Source organism: Halichoerus grypus, chromosome 2 (genome assembly GCF_964656455.1).
Source record: "Halichoerus grypus chromosome 2, mHalGry1.hap1.1, whole genome shotgun sequence".
In the NCBI taxonomy this organism is placed as follows: domain Eukaryota; kingdom Metazoa; phylum Chordata; class Mammalia; order Carnivora; family Phocidae; genus Halichoerus; species Halichoerus grypus.
The window spans coordinates 90,993,948-91,010,504 of record NC_135713.1 but is presented as its reverse complement, the minus strand read 5'-3'; the positions used below and the strand labels follow the sequence as shown (position 1 = coordinate 91,010,504).

The window sequence follows — 16,557 nt, the reverse complement described above, 5'->3', positions numbered from 1 at the left end:
ACTGATTAAAAACTCAACTCCACTAAGGCAGGGGCATTGCTTATCTTGTTCTTGTATGTCTAGCGCCTAGCACAGTGCCTGGCATACGCTAGATTCTCTATAAGTTTGTGAAAAGAATGGATGCTAATTTTCAACTTTATTAAGGAGTATTGCTTTGTGGCCGCCACTTGGTGTAAAATAAAATCAAGTAATACCAAAAAAATAAAATAAAATAAAAGAATGGATGAACATTAATACGCTTAACAGTTGCCATTTTCCACAGAGAGCCAGTATGATTGTAGATCTACGATGATGGTTAATTGTGTTGGCTTGATTGATACAAGAGATGCCCAGATAGCTGCTAGAGATTACTTCTGGGTGGGTCTGTGAGGGTGTTTCCAGAAAAGATGAGCATTTGAATCCATAGACTAAGTAAAGAAGATCACCCTCATAAATGTGGCTGGGCATCATACAATCCGTTGAGAGCCTGAATAGAACAAAATGGTAAAAGAAGGGCAAATGTGCTCTCTCTGCTTGAGCTGGGACATTCATCTTCTTGGTCATCAGTCCCCAGTTCTTGGGCCTATGGACTCAGACAAGCACTAACATTGGCTGTCCTGGTTCTCAGGCTTTTGATTTGAACTAGAACTACACCAGTGGCTTCCTGAGAGCCTCTGGCTGGCAGGCAGTAGATCATGGGATTTCTCAGCCTTCATAATCTTGTGAGTCAGTCCCTCATAATGATTCTCTTTCTACATATCTATATATATCCTATAAGTTCTGTTTCTCTGGAGAACCCTGACTAATACACCCACCTATTTGAAACACAGGTCTCCTTGAAGTCTCTACTTTAGCTTGGCTCCTTTCCTCACAGCCTGCAAGTATTACTAGCATTCTCCTAGCTCCAAAGTGCCAAATCCAGATCATTTTATTTCCCTATCAAATTTTTTCTTGAGCTGGTTCTGTACCAACCCATCTGTACCATTTCTTATGCTCCTCATCACCATCTTTTTCTTAGTTCTCCACATTCATCAAGATTTTTGGATAATGAAGGATAGTTGGAAAAAAAGGTAGACAGGGACAAGGGGCCCCCACCCTAAGAGGAAACCACCCTTAAAACAATTTTACACCAGGGAAGGAGCCCTCCACCCTTTCCCACATGATAGATAGATGACAAAAACCTGATTGGATGACAGGCACAGATTAAATTAGATTAAATCAGATTAAATCAGATTAAAACAGCCCGCCAACAAGCCCATGAAAACTCCTAGACTTAGAAACTACTGGGGGGGGGGGCAACAATTTCGGGTCCCCTCCCTCTTCAGGAGCTTTGTACTCTCAATAAACTTTGCTTTGCTGCCCATCACTCTTCAGTCTGGTCTACCTCTTCATTCTTCGAAGCAGCATGACCAAGAACCGCAGGCACTAAAGGAAAAGAAATCCTGTAACAGTACCAGGCTCACTATCTTTCTCTCTAACCTGACTCCTGCAGAAATTTCAAGGCCTTCATGAATGACACACTGACTATGATGGTCTCAGTTCTGTAGTCTATTCAGTGCTTATGGCTTCCCATCCATTCTATTTCAGCAGTCCACCTTGGATTGACCTCATTGGCCTTGTCCTTACCCGGAACTTACTAATATATACAGCTGAGAGCTCACACATCAATCTCTTCTCCAAATATACCCTCCTATTCTGCCAGTCATCTCCTGTTTTTACAAGCCTACTTTCTCTCTCTCTCTCTCTTTTTTTTTTTTTTTTAAGATTTTATTTATTTATTTGACAGAGAGAGACACAGAGAGAGAGGGAACACAAGCAGGGGGAGTGGAAGAGGGAGAAGCAAATTCCCTGCGGAGCAGGGAGCCGGATGCGGGGCTCGATCCCAGGACTTTGAGATCATGACCTGAGCCAAAGGCAGACGCTTAACGACTGAGCCACCCAGGCAAGCCTACTCTCTTAATGACATCATGGTAATCTCAGTCCCCTGATTTCTCTGCTAATCTCAGTCCCCTGATTTCTCTGCTTTTTCCAACTCCATTGATGCCCTCTTAGCATCCTTTCTTTATCATCCTGATCAGATCCCATGGATCTCATTTCTACTACTCTTCTACCAGCAACCTTAATTAATTTATTCTACCCCTTCAGTTCTTCACTCATCTACTTTTTATACTTCTTCACCCAAGCAGGATGAATGGTCCTGAAAAAAAAAAAAATCACACAAAGTGTAGGAAGTAGTACCTATGTAAATATGGGAATCCAGTCTTAGACCCTCAAATGCTATATACTCTTTCTCAGCTTCTCTTATTTCCTTTAAAGACAATTACAAAATTTTATGTGTTTTTAAGCCCCTCTCCTCACTTTCAGAAATGGCTCTGCTAACTTCCCATTTCACAGAGAATGCAGAAGCTATCAGAAATGAACTTTCTTCAAGTCCTACTCCCCTGCATTTCTTCTCTCCTAAATACAAAGACATCTGTTTTCACTCCTGTCACTACATCTTTCTCCCTTGTCCTCCTTCCAGGTAGTGCAAATTAGTACTTGGGACTCAGCTTCTTCCTTTTTCCTTTTTGGCTGTGGTGCCTCAGTTACTTCCTCTTTCCTTTTAGTTCTTGTGCTTGCCTGATACACTGGATCAAGTCACACCCACGTAAAAAGTGAAATACCAAAATACCCTCCCTTGCCTCTGATTCTCAACTACTTGCCACCCTATCATTTGCTTTCCTTCATAGAAAAGCTTGAGGTCTTCACTTCCTTGCTTCTCTTATTTGCTTTTTTTTCAAGACCCATCCACTTTGTAATCCATCTGAAACAGACTTAGACCACCACCATAATATCAAAACTGCTCTTGCTAAGTCATCAGTGTCTTCTTAATTTCCAAATCCAATCAGTGGTCACTTTTGACCATTTGGAATGACCAAAGGAATATTTATATTCCTTTATTTCTTTGCTTTATTTTTGATCATGTTAACCACTCTTTGGGAACTCTCTTCTTGGTGTTTTATTATCTGGTCTTTCCTGTCTCCCTCCTAATTCTCTTAGAATTTTTGTGGGCCCGCCTACCTATTTCTAAAATATTGATGTCCTCAAGGATTCCAGCTTCAGATCTCTTTTCTCACTCTCTATAGTCTCCCTTGAATAGTGTCTTCTGTGACCATAGCTTCAACTGTCACCTGAATATTAATGACACCCAAATACAGGGAAGTGACTTTTTCCAAAGGGGTTAGGATCTAAAGTCAGTGTGAAAGGCAAAAATAGAGTTAAAATTACATTTGAAAAATCTCCTCTAAAACCCCGTGTACATGATTTTGAGTGTATATACTATCAGTCAAGAAATCGTACATAGCCAGTTTTCCTCTGCTATTGGAACAGAAGGTTGTTTCTTTCTTTTTTTTTTTTTTTTTAATATTTTATTTGACAGAGAGAGAGAGACAGCGAGAGAGGGAACACAAGCAGGGGGAGTGGGAGAGGGAGAAGCAGGCCTCTCGCAGAGTAGGGAGCCCAATGCGGGGCTTGATCCCAAGACCCTGGGACCATGACCTGAGCCGAAGGCAGACGCTTAACGACTGAGCCACACAGGCGCCCCCAGAAGGTTGTTTCTTGAGTTGAACACCAGATGAAGTTGTTGGTTTGCATTTAGGGTCCATGTGATAAGAAAAATGTGTGGGTTTTTTTCTCTGGTTTTTTTTTGTTGTTGTTTGTTTGTTTGTTTGTTTTGGCAAGCACATAGAGTAGAGTTAATATAAGTTAAGTAGGTTTGGGATATAACCTCACTATATGTATTTTCAGCCTGACCTCTTTCATGAACTCTGAATTTATACACCAAACTTCCTACCAAATATCACCTTTTGGATATACCAATCTAGGTTGTTTTAGTTAGATTTCTGAAAGATGAAGATATCACATACTCGTACACTGCTTAGCAAAGGCATTTATTAAAAGGATACAGTGATGTGGCAAGGGTACAGTACAGCTCACACGCAGTGTTTCCCTATTAAATGGGTTGATGTTCTTATTCCAGGCAGATGTTCCTCTAGCATTATACAGCCTGGCTAGAGCCATAGGCAGCTTCAGATTGCTGGAATCTCTAGGCCAAGTATCACACAAGTCAGTAACCTCTGACTGAACAGCTTTATTGAGACTAGTGGGATTCATAAGCATCTAGGAAGGCACTGCAATTCTTTACTGGTCTCTTATTAAAGTTCTGTGCTTCATCCAGTGGCTGTTACATTACCTACAAGACCATCCTCATGAGGCCATCATGACCAATCAGCAAAGCAAAATAGCATTTCTGACGAGACTGAACATCTGACTATTACAAGTAGGGGGTATGTTGTATGTATTAAGAACCAATTTCAGGGGGCACCTGGCTGGCTCAGTTGGTGGGGGGGTGTGACTCTTGATCCTAGGGCTGTAAGTTCAAGCCCCTTTGGTGTAAAGATTACTTAAAAATAAAATCTTAAAAAAAAAAAAAAAAAAAGAACCAGTATCAAAGACAAGTCTGTATGGCAATAAACTTCACCTCCTCTTTCTCAAACACACCAAACAGCATAAATAATTAAAAGCATCATAATACAAAGCAGTCAAACATTACATCAAAGATGTAGCAGCACTACTCAACTGTGGCCTGTTTCATTTGACATTTGACATTTGTCCTCTTTCTTCCTGTCATTATTCAGGTTCCATAATATGTGTCTTAACATGTCTTGAGTATATATAGAATAAGGATGCCTGTTTATACCTTCTACTATCTCTGCCTATATATTTATACTATCAGCCCCTTAATTTGAGGAAGATTGAATGATGAAGGGACATTTTCCATGGTCAACACTGGGTTGCAGAGGGTAGGAAATTGTACATTTGGAATATCCCATTATCATCTTTTGCTGGCCATCACATTTTGGCTTTTCTCCCTTTGAAGTTGACCTCTTTGCCTCCATTGTTACTCCCTTTACAGAACAACAGGATATAATTTCATCCAGATAACATTCTTTTCTTTGTGTCAAATATATATTCAGTAAAGTTAATATTGTAAATCATTTGCTCCCATCTAAAAATTGCAGACATCAATTTTAATTATTTTATTGGAGGTAGCATTCTTTAAGTTTATTATAAAAAGCAACACATTGATGATACATTATTTCTTCTAAATCTGAAATACCAAAAAAGTATGAAGAAGAAAAGCCATTCATAATCCCCTTACCTAGGGATAGGCATTGTTAATTTTTAGTTGTAACCTCTTATTATTTTTTTATAGGACCATAAATGAAGTCATACTTTAACATATTGTTTTGTATCTGGTCATCTTTCTATGTTAGAAAACACAGATTATTGATTATATTAATGATTGTATTATTCTATTAACCCCTATGTGTCAACCTCATAAATTTGAAAATGTGTATCTTTTTGTTTTTCACACTCTGCAAAGGTGGGATTATTACTATTCCATTTTATAGATAAATAGATCCTGAGGTTCAGAGAGGGTAAGTGACTGCTTGAAATCTACACATCAAGTAAGTGGCAGAAATAAAACTTGCTCAATGACTTCGTGATGCCAAATTGGTATCCTTTTCACAGTGTGCTTTCCATCTCTCTAATGAGATAATGCAGATGAAGGGGCGGAGCAAATGCACACTATTGTTATTTATTTTAAGAGGCAGCCTAAAGAGAGTCATTGCCTTGGGAGCAACTTCTGATTTGGTCTGGATCTAGGGCAGCTTCGTGAATTAAAATCGCACAAAGGCTTCCCAGGCTGCAGGCTGAACTTGTCTTAATGCAAAACATCATTATAACACACCAATATATCAATATGCAATTGAATCCTACAATCAGAATTAATTCCTGATCAGTAAACATAACCATAGAACATTAAAGGAAACAGGTCATTATTGAACCAGGACATTCAAGTCCTTGTGAGCAAAAAGGCAGACCCTATGTATGTACATTGATCTTGTGTCATTACCCTCCTGGTATTTTCTTTGCTGGGGGATGAGTGGACAGTCTAGTAGGGGAGAACAATCTTGTGTAGTTCTAAGGAATCTAACCTGTGGCCTAGAAGGCACAGGGAGCTTGAACCAAAAATTCTGAAGAATTTGAGATTCTGTAGTTACTTCTTTTTTCTCTACCTGTTGCTTTACAGATCAATGGATTCTGGATATAGGGTGCTGCGAGTATCCTGTATGACTTTTTTTCCCCACATAGTCCAAAGGTGAGGCACATTCTTTTACCAAAGATAGTTTGCTATTTATCTACTTCCTCATTTACTTTTTCTTGGGCCTCACACCATCTTGGTCAAGATTTTGGTTTGCCTGGGCAGCTGTCCTGTTATGCCTCCAAAGACTCTGGACTGCTTTTCCCTTTGAAGGTCCTCATTTCAGTGAGACTTGGGACTGAAAGTGTACAGTGAGAATTTATTCCTATTGGGTTCTTGGGTGCAAATTTCTAGGCCTCTATTGAAATATAATTTTTAGAGAAAGATAAAATCATGACTTTCATATAGATATAAAAATGAATATATGTTAAAGAATTCATTTTACTCATGTGAGATCAGGGAACCAGGCAAAATGGGACAGAACTGATTTTTCCATGGGTAAAATGGGGGAGTCAATTAAAATCCCTACCAGACAGGACAGGAGTTACATATATCTATCAATTACCTACAATTTACAAAGAGCAGCAAAGTTACTTAAAGATAATGAACAAAGCTAGAATCTGATAACCCAGAAGGATATGCTATACACATGCATAACTTTTTCTGTATACCCCCCCAAAATAAAAGAACAAAGGGCCCTCTTAACCAGTTTCAGTGGGAAAAACAAGCAACTTGAGTAATACCAGATCACTGCCATTGTGGTCCTTTTAGAACTCTGAATTCACCTGACAAATTTAAAACAAAAGTTTTGGTTCCTAAATGTCCTCAAGATGCTTGAAAGAAAAAAAATGTCCAAATGAGAATATTAGAAAACAAAGACAGACTAAATATCAAAATTCATTAAAATATTCCGACCTTTATTTAGACAATTCAAATTGGATTATTTCCTGAAATGTGTTATACCCTTCATAATACAAACTAGACCATCAAGGATAAGGTCTTCAAAATACAAGCACAGCTATCCAGTCCTATTGCTACACATTGTTAGCTACAGCATCTTGCTGCTGAGATTTTATGTTAACATTATCCTTTGCTGTCATTAAGACTTTTACAACTTTGGGGCGCCTGGGTGGCTCAGTCGGTTAAGCATCTGCCTTCAGCTCAGGTCATGATCCCAGGCTCCTGGCGTCGGGCTCCCTGTTCAGCGGGGAGCCTGCTTCTTCCTCTCCCTCTGCTGCTCCCCCTGCTTGGGCCTGAAGCCCAAATAAATAAATAAATAAATAAAATCTTAATTTATTCTCTGTCAAGTAAATAAATAAATAAAATCTTTAAAAAAAGGCTTTTACAACTAATTTTCAGTAACCTTCAGAAATTTTCTAAAATTTTTCTTAGGAAACAAGATAATTATATATAAATTGTCATTAGAAAAATGACAATTTTCCATTGCTATTTCCATACAAATACTTGAATCCATGAGTGTCATGCCACAGTCCCCAACTTTATATACTTTCAGTACATATGCCCACTACTAAAAATCAAATGAAACATATAGTAACTTAAGTTCAGCAATAAAAGTTTCTCTAAATTAGAATTATGAAATAAGACAAGCCCTAAGTTAAGGAATGTGATCAATATAGAATTATAGTCAAAGAACACAACTTGTATTTCCATACTGATCCCAAAATATATGTCTACTCCTAGTTATTTACCCAAGAGAAATGAAAATATATGTCCACAAAAATACTGAATGATTATTTTTTAGCAGCTTCATTTATAATAGCCAGAAGCTGAAAACAACCTAACTGTCCTTCCCAGATGAATGGATATACAAACTGTGGTATACTCATGTAGTGGAATACTAATCAGTAATAAAAAGGAACTAATTACTGATAAATGCATCAATGAAACATGCTGAGTAAAAGAAGCCAGACACATATGTACTGTATGTACTGTATGATATCATTTTCTAGGACTGGCAAAACTAGAGTGACTAATCTAGAGGAAATGAGTGGTTGCTGAGGGTCTGACGGTGGAGGAAGTGATTAACTGCAAAGGGGTAGTAGGTCACTTTTTGAGACGATAGACATGTTCTAGATTTTGATTGTAGTAATGGTTACATGGGTGTATCTGTTTGTCAAAATGTACTGAACTATAGACTTAAAACGGGAGCATTTTATTATATGTAAATTACCTTTAAAAAGTTTGAAGATAAAAATAAAACAAAAAACCAAAAAATATGTCTGTACTGCAGGTATACTAAAAGTAGCAAATAAGAAGTGGCATGATGGACAGTTTGAATCACCCTGCTGTGATTATTATTGAGTCCCTAAAACCCCATTCTTTGATATGGACTATTGATTTTTTTCAGTGTCATTAAAAAAATTAATAAACTTTATTTCTTAGAAAATTTTTGTTTACAGAAAATTGAGCAGATAATAGAGAATTCTCATGTATGCCATTCAGTTTCCCCTTTTATTTACATCTTGCCTTAGTGTGGTACATATGCTATAATTGATGAGCCAATATTGATAGATTGTTGTTAAGTCCATAGTTTATATTAGAATTCATTCTTTGCGTTGTATAGATTTATAGATTTTGACAAAGACATAATGTCATATATCCACCATTTCAGTATCAAAAATGATAGTTTGGTTGTCCTAAAAATGCTGTATGCTTTTTTATATTCCTTCCCCCAAACTCTGGCAACCACTGATCTTTTTACTGTCTCTATAGTTTTGCCAACTATAATTTTTTTCTCTCACTTTTTTAGGTAAGTGCTATGTACATACAAGTTTATGTTTCTTATCTCTGCCATCCAATCAGATTACCTCCCATAACTTTTTCTTTTATATGATTTATCTTTTCCTGAGGACTTCCTGGAGGGTGGTGGAAGAGATCTGCCTATTAAAAGCTGCAGCAGAGAGAGCTATTCCTTCCCAGTATACATTCTGCCCTTCTTCCTTTTAATAATAAAATAATCCCACTCTGTGAAGGTTTGACTGAGCTCTTGGCTATGATTGCATTTCCTACCTTCCTTGTATCTTGGTGTGGCCTGTGGGATATGAGCAGAAAGAAAATGTGCAAGTGATACAAATTGACAAGATTGAGAAAATAAGACATTTACCATGTAATTTTAAAGATTTTCATTTGGGGTTCCTGGGTGGCTTAGTCAGTTGGGCCTCTGCCTTCGGCTCAGGTCCTGGGATCCAGCCGCACAGCGGGCTCCCTGCTCAGCGAGGAGTCTGCTTCTCTCTCTCTCCCCGCTTGTGCTGCTCTCACTTGCTCTATCTCTCTCTCAAATAAATAAATAAAAATCTTAAAAAAATAAAGATTTTTATTTATTTTTATTTTAGAGTGAGAGAGCATGTGAGCGGGAGGGGCAAAGGGTGAGGGAGAGAATCTTCAGGCAGACTCCCTGCTCAGCACGGAGCCTGACCTGACCTGGGGCTCGATCCCAGGATCCTGAGATCATGACCTGAGCCAAAACCAAGAGTCGAACGCTTAACTGACTAAGCCACCCAGGTGCCCCTGCCATGTAATTTTAGACTCGTGTCCCATTCTTGGACCACACTACCTAAAGGATATTGTGAATTAATATTATCCTTGTGACGGACAAACAGAAGCCTGTGAGGGTAAGTAAAGGAGCGGTCAAGGGAGCTAGAAGGAAAATCAGGGGACTGTGGTTTTATGGAAGCTAAGGAAGCAAGACTTTGTAGATGTGATCAACATGTCCAAACGAAACTGAGAAATCCAATGTAATAAGGAATGGGGATTTGATCATTAGTCTCAGTTTTCATATCTATAAAATGGGTATCTTGTGTGGTTACCATATGGTTGACTAAACTAAACTAAGCTGGCTTATGGTGGGTTCTCAATAAATTTTAGCTTCCTTCTCTTTTTGTGATTAATCCATTGTTTTATTCAACAAATACTTATTACTGGTGACGAACTCTGCAAGAGGCTGGCTATGCAATGATGACAGACCCTGCCCTAAAAGCACTCTGTAGTGTTGTAGGGTGAACACATAAACAGGCCAGTACTATTCCTTGCCAAGAGTGATAGGATGAAAGGAAGTACATGGAAGTTACCTGATTTATTTCGCTTTGTTTCTTTGGTTTTGGCAGGTGAATTACAAAACTTAAAAACATCTCAAAGTGCAAAAAAAAAACCCCTTTTTTTTTGTTAACATGATATTGTTGATGCATGAACGTGTTTCTAGATTATTGAATACAATGCCAAGCAATGCATTCTTATTTTTGTATGTGAAAGTTCTGTTTTTTGAGTAACTGCTTAAAGTTGAAGGAAACACCCATCCACTAAAGTTCTCACTCAGAACTCACACTGCCCTGTACCAAAAAAAAAGTCAGTGAATACTTTTAATTGGCAGCTATCTAATTCATTTATATCCACAGTTGCTCAAATATGTTAGGAAATTCATTTACTAGTAGTATCTTTTTTTTTTTTTTAAGATTTTATTTATTTATTTGAGACAGAGAGCACAAGCTGGGAGGAGGATCAGAGGGAGAGGGAGAAGCAGACTCCCCACGGAGCAGGGAGCCTAAGGACAAGGACAATGCGGGGCTCAATCCCAGGACCCTGAGATCATAACCTGAGCTAAAGGCAGACACTTAACCAACTGAGCCTCCAATGCACCCCTAGCAGTATCTCTTTTTAAATTGAGTTTTATTTTACATTCAGTAAAATCTATCCTTTTTATGAGTTTTGGCAAACAAAACAACGGTGTAATCACTAACACAATGAAAGTATAGAACAGTTCCATTACCCCCCCAAATTTCCTCAAGCTCCTTTTTAGTCAACCCCTTTTCCTGGTCACCATTGATCAGTGTTCTGTCCCTTTTTAAGAACTTTTTATTTTGAAATAATTATAGACTCACAAGAAACTGCAAAAACAGTACTGAATCTCGTGTACCCATCACCTAGCTCTCTCCAATGGTGACAACTTACATAACTGTGGTACAAGATCATAATCATGCCCTGTAACGTTTGAAGGCAGGTTTTCCTTTCACTTCTTGCCTGTGTTTACTTTTTTTTCTTTTCACACAAATTTAATTCTGTTGTGTTAAAAGGAGCAGATGCTAGTTTTCCCTCAGATGTCTGCTGTTGCATTTTCAGTATTTCAGTTCCATCACCCCTGTTACTCCTACATCTTTCTGTGGTCGTTTCTTTATCCCACCGTCCTCCCTACCCTCATTTTAATTCTGCTGCTAGATTTTTTTTCTTTTTTTCTGAGCTTTGTGCCACAGATGGTACTATTGTAATTCTCGAATTGCTAACTTCTACCTCAGTCCTTACGTTTTAAAGGAGGGAGTCGTGTTTGTGCTTAATTGTTGCAGTGCTTACAACAGTTATACAGTGTATGTATGTTAGCCGGCTTGGCTCTCCAACCTCGGAGAAGGTTCTTGCTCTACCTTTTCTCCATTAGTCACTCATTTATTTCCCAGATATTTGGCTATTTGTTGGAAGAAAGGGTACAGCGACCGTTAAAAACGCCGGCATCCCCCTCTCCCAGGTTTCGGCTTGCCTGCCGCACCTCCCTAACAGGCCGCCTTTGTGGACGCAGAGAGCACAGCCCGCGTTCAGTTCCTGGGGCCAGTGAGATGAGGGGCGGTGCCTCGCTCTGTGGTCCCGGGCGGCAGGAAGGTCACGCCCCCTGGCCCGGGTCCTGCGCGCGCGGCCCGCGACGTCAGCCACCCGCGCGAGCCTGGCCCCATGGTGCGCGGGCGGTGCTGGTGCGCATGCTCCAACTCGGTCGCTGCGGTGGCGGTGGCTGCGGGAGGGCTGGCCCTTTCTTTTGGTGGGCCTCTTTGCGTGTTCGTTCCGCTCATCTACCATCGTCTCCGTGGCCCCTGGTAGCCCATCACACTCTCCTCCTTGGGGCCACTGGCTGGACGGCAGCTGGCAGAGCGATGGGCACCTCACCCCGATTCCCCTCCCCCTGCTCCGTTGCCCCGCCTGCGCTAGGCTGGGCGGCGGGGTCAGGGGCCGAGCGGAGCGGGGTGAGTATTCCCACAGCCTTTGCTGGCCCCTCTTCCCGGCTCTGCTTCCCTCACGGTCCTCACCCCACTCCTGGGATGGTGAGGAAGGGCGGGTGCGGGTAGGCGGCAAATAGCCCAGCCCTGAACAAAAGACTGGGAATCGGGGCTTTCGCCAGTGAAATATAGGCCGTGTCCCGGCGGTCTTGGGGCGAGCTGATGGGGGGTGGGGGGTGGGGTCGCAGGGGGGAAGGAAGGCCCGCACCCAGTGTGACCGGCCCTCTTGGGCCACTACGGAGCGCTCACGCACAACGTGGGTAGTCCACTGCCCTGTGTTTAAAACCTGCGCAGGGATAGCAAGTCTTTGTCCGTGTAACCTTGAAACAAAGGGTGTTAAATTGTCGGTGATTCCAGTGGCCAAGTCCCACTTAAGTTGAAGGGGTTTCAGATTCATTAAGAATCAGGAGGAATAAGTTAATATTTATAGCCAACAATTTTTCTTCTCCCAAATGACGTATCTACTCACAGTATGTGAAATATGAGTTGGGGGGTAGTTAACTGATTTATAGAAACATTTATGATGGCAAAAATTATAAACATCTAGGAAAAGCAAAAGAATAGCTCAGAATGGAACCTTGTCTAAGAGGCCCACCTGAGGATGAATTAATTATCTAGGGGACTATACTCTTGCCTGACATAGTATTGATTGGGGCCCAGGCCCAGCAGTTACTTTTGTGTGTGTGTGTAATGGAGATGCAAATTATTTCTGACTGGGAGAAAAAAACACTCCTGAAGATTGTGATTTTATTGCCCTATTTCCAAGATTTTTATAATTTTTACCATTCAGCTTGCTCCATCATGAATTCAGTAAATCTTTGCCACAGGCTCCCTTTGGGTGAATCATGTTTATAACTGAAAAAAATTACAGTTTAACAGTGGCCTCACTCTTGAGTGGCAAAAGCTTAAGTTTATACTTTTTAGAATTGGAAAACATAGGCCCTTTGTAGTACTTAGCAACATTAGAGGACCCCAAGTAGAATCCTTAACTTCTTGCTTCTGAAGAGTCAAATATGGACAAAAGGAAACATTTACAAAATGAAAATTTAATCAAAAAAGAAATGTTGAGCATTGAGAAATTCAAGTTAAGGTATTGTAATTACAAGGATTAAAAATCCTTACTGGTATTTTAATTGAAGTTAGTGGAAACAGTTTCTAGTTCTACACTGGATTCATTTGGATATAGACTATTACAAGATTATTTCTCTTTACCTTCTCCCTTTGCCACTTCTTTTCCCCCTTTATTTAATAAAGCAGTGAGACACTGCTACATTGTGAGGCAATCAAGTTGGGCATAATGTTTTATGACAAATTATAAATTGATAGTAGTTCTTAATGCTTATAAATTTCTGAGAAAGATAAGCAACGCTTTAGGAAAAATATGTCAGGTAAAGTTTACATAAGTAGATTGTTTAAGTCTGGGTTTGATTTGATTATTAATATCTTTGAAGCCTAGAAATGTGCTTGGGACCCTGGAGGCAGTGTTTGAATCATAAACATAGTCAGGAACCATAACAACAACAAAGTGCCATAGAGATTATTTAGTGATTATGTGTTGAAAACAAATGTCTTCAGGGGCTCAGCAGACTGGCTATGAAACTATTGAAAAGTAGGGGAATGGAGAATAAACACTACCTGAAAGCATCCAGATTAGGGAGAGGTTGCTGAAAACTGCAAAACCAGAGGCACCTCTAAAGAATCTGGTACCTCAGGCCTTGAAGTGCTGATCTCATAGGCTTACAAAACCCAGGAAGAGTACTTTACTAATCTAAGATTAGCTTTGAGGTTAGGGTTATTTCATATCACTGTCATGTAATAGCCTTCAGAGAAAACTTTTAAAATCATCTCTACACTAGCTCAAGGACCTGCAAAGGTTTCTTACTGTCCACTGCTTTAAATGGAATTTCTTTAGAGTTTTAGGGTTATCAGTAAACTGCTTTCCTTCATCCAGCTTGCCCACCTCCCCATAGACTAAATTCTCAGCTTCTTGGTAGCCAAAGGAAAGAAGGAAGCACACCACTTCTCAGGAAAAACACAGCTTTCTTGGAAGTAAATATTTATTGAGTCAAATGCAGGTTGTGATCTCAGATTTCAAAGCGCTAAGAAACACCATGGTTAAGTTTTCTAGACTTTGTTAAGTTTTAACCTACTTTGTTTCTTAAAGGGAGCTCAACTGGCATTTGTATGGGGCTGTCTCATATATTGTAGGATGCTCATTGTATCTGGTCCCTGAGCATTAAATTGCACTGGCAAACTATAACTCCTCCTCTTTGTGACATCCCACTATGATCTCACTCATTTCCAGATAACTCCTTTGAGAATGATCCCTCCTAATGTTGGGAAACACTGGACCATATCTGCCTGTAGTTTACTACCCAATTTATGCTCAAGTGTTGCCATTTTATTTTTAAAACTTAGCATCAGGCCCTCTGTTGAGGAGCTCTTCCATCTTTTTGGCATGGCTTTGTCTCTACTTGGTAAGTCCTTATTCACATATAAGTTCTTAGAGAACTGAATTCAAGTCTTCCAGACTCCTTTTAGCGTCTTCTCTGATTTTCCTAGGAAATATTTGATATTCCTTCCTTTGAGGACACACAGAGCAAAGTTCTAGGATATTGTAGGTGCCAGGTGAATGAATGGAAGCTTGTGGAAATAAGAAGGTACATTAGTTTTTTTTTTTTTTTAAAGATTTTATTTATTTATTTGACAGAGAGAGACACAGCGAGAGAGGGAACACAAGCAGGGGGAGTGGGAGAGGGAGAAGCAGGCTCCCCGCAGAGCAGGGAGCCCGATGTGGGACTCGATCCCAGGACCCTGGGATCATGACCTGAGCCGAAGGCAGTCGCTTAACCGACTGAGCCACCCAGGCGCCCGGTACATTAGTTTTTAACAAAGACTTTGTAAGAAGAAAAGGGGAATGTCTCTTTCATTAAAAAATGTCCAACTACTATTTTTTTTTAATGGCACTTGGTAGTATATTTTAAAAATGCATCGCTCTATCATCTATTTTGAGAGTAGCACTGAGTCTGTAGCTTCTGATACAGTGCTGATTTTTTCTGAATCTTCTTTTTTGTTGAATAACTTCGGCCAGACTTACACACCATCAGTTCCTGGCTCTGGCCTAATTAGCATACATGCAAACGAGAGTTAGTTCAAGTCACACTCACTATTCAAAAGTAACAAGAGGGGCTCCAGGTGGCGCAGCTGGTAAGGTGTCCAACTCTTGGTTTTGGCTCAGGTCCTGATCTCAGGGTCCTGGGACTGAGCCCCGTGTCGGGCTCTGTGCTCAGCACGGAGTCTGCTTGAGATTCTCTCTCTCTCCGTCTGCCCCTCCTGCTGGTGCTTTCTGTCTGTCTGTTTGTCTCAAATAAATAAATCTTAAAAAGATACACAAAAAACCCAAAAGTAACAAGAGAGTTGGTGGATCAGTTTAAATCATCAGCAGTGGTGGAACAGTTTCCTTTATGTGCTTGCAGAGAAGTCTAGTTTTATATAAAAATATGATAATCTTATAAAAATAATGACACTGGTATCAGAAAGATAAGATGTCATATAAATCTGTTGTTTGGGTGGGAAAAGACCAATTGGTAAATAAGCTTGAAAGTTGAAGAAATGTACTATAGAGAGGTAGAGATATATAAAATAAATTCACTTAAAATTTTTAATTTTTCTTTTATTCATTACAACTTTTATGTAATGTTTATATGTGTGCCTAACTTTGCTGTAGGTGCTAAGATACAAACTTGTAAGTCAGAAATTCTCAGATGTTTAGACATTCCTCTGTCGACTTTTGGTGTTCCTGCGGTGGAGACTACCCAAATTTTTGTTCCTTTGTAGGTAAACTCTTTTATCTGCCTGCATCTTTGTTTTTTCTTTTTCTTTTTTAAATTACGTTATTCCACTGGCTACCTCTGGGCATAGTTGTTGTTGTTGTTTTTCCAACATTTTTCTCAGAAATAAAGTGAATCCTCTCAATTTAGAAGAGTAAATATGTTTGATCTTTTTTTTTTTTCTCCCAGCTCAGGAATAATTTTTCAGTGGTATGTTTGCTTATGATTTCAGTTCAGAAATGCCAGTTATTTGTAGATTGGATTTGTATTTTTTGTCCTCCCTATCAATCAATATGCTTTGTTTTCATCTTGGTCCTTTTTCTTCTGTGTTTGGAGAGCATCTCACATGTATATGCTAAAATACTACTTAGATTTTTTCCAGCTTCTGTACTTATCTCTATTGCCTCTCATATAGAATTTAAATCTTTACTATTATTATATATTTGAATTCCCTTCCAGTTTTTTCTTATCCAATTTCTTTTTTACTCTCAGCTGTTGTATCCCACCTCATCTCTTGCTTTTAGAGGCTGTGTTTTTCTTTTCCCTTCGTCTTTTTCATTTGGGAACGTAAAGTAGATAATTTCCGAGTTTTTCTCCTGATTCCCCGTGT

The 16,557-nt window shown here is 39.6% G+C and overlaps 1 protein-coding gene across 18 annotated transcripts in view; it reads left to right on the top strand.

Moving 5' to 3' along the window:
* Positions 1-16,557, top strand: part of ATG10 (autophagy related 10) — a 404,709-nt gene that overhangs the window by 159,425 nt on the left and 228,727 nt on the right. For 4 of the 18 annotated variants that reach the window (XM_036067272.2, XM_078067100.1, XM_036067290.2 and 1 more), the window contains exon 1: positions 11,900-12,084. The exons of 1 other annotated variant lie outside the window; for it this stretch is intronic. In XM_036067272.2, the coding sequence (XP_035923165.2) occupies positions 11,995-12,084 (90 nt within the window). In that variant the 5' untranslated portion in view covers positions 11,900-11,994. 13 more of the 18 variants (XM_078067096.1, XM_036067261.2, XM_078067098.1 and 10 more) reach the window with 9 other exon arrangements.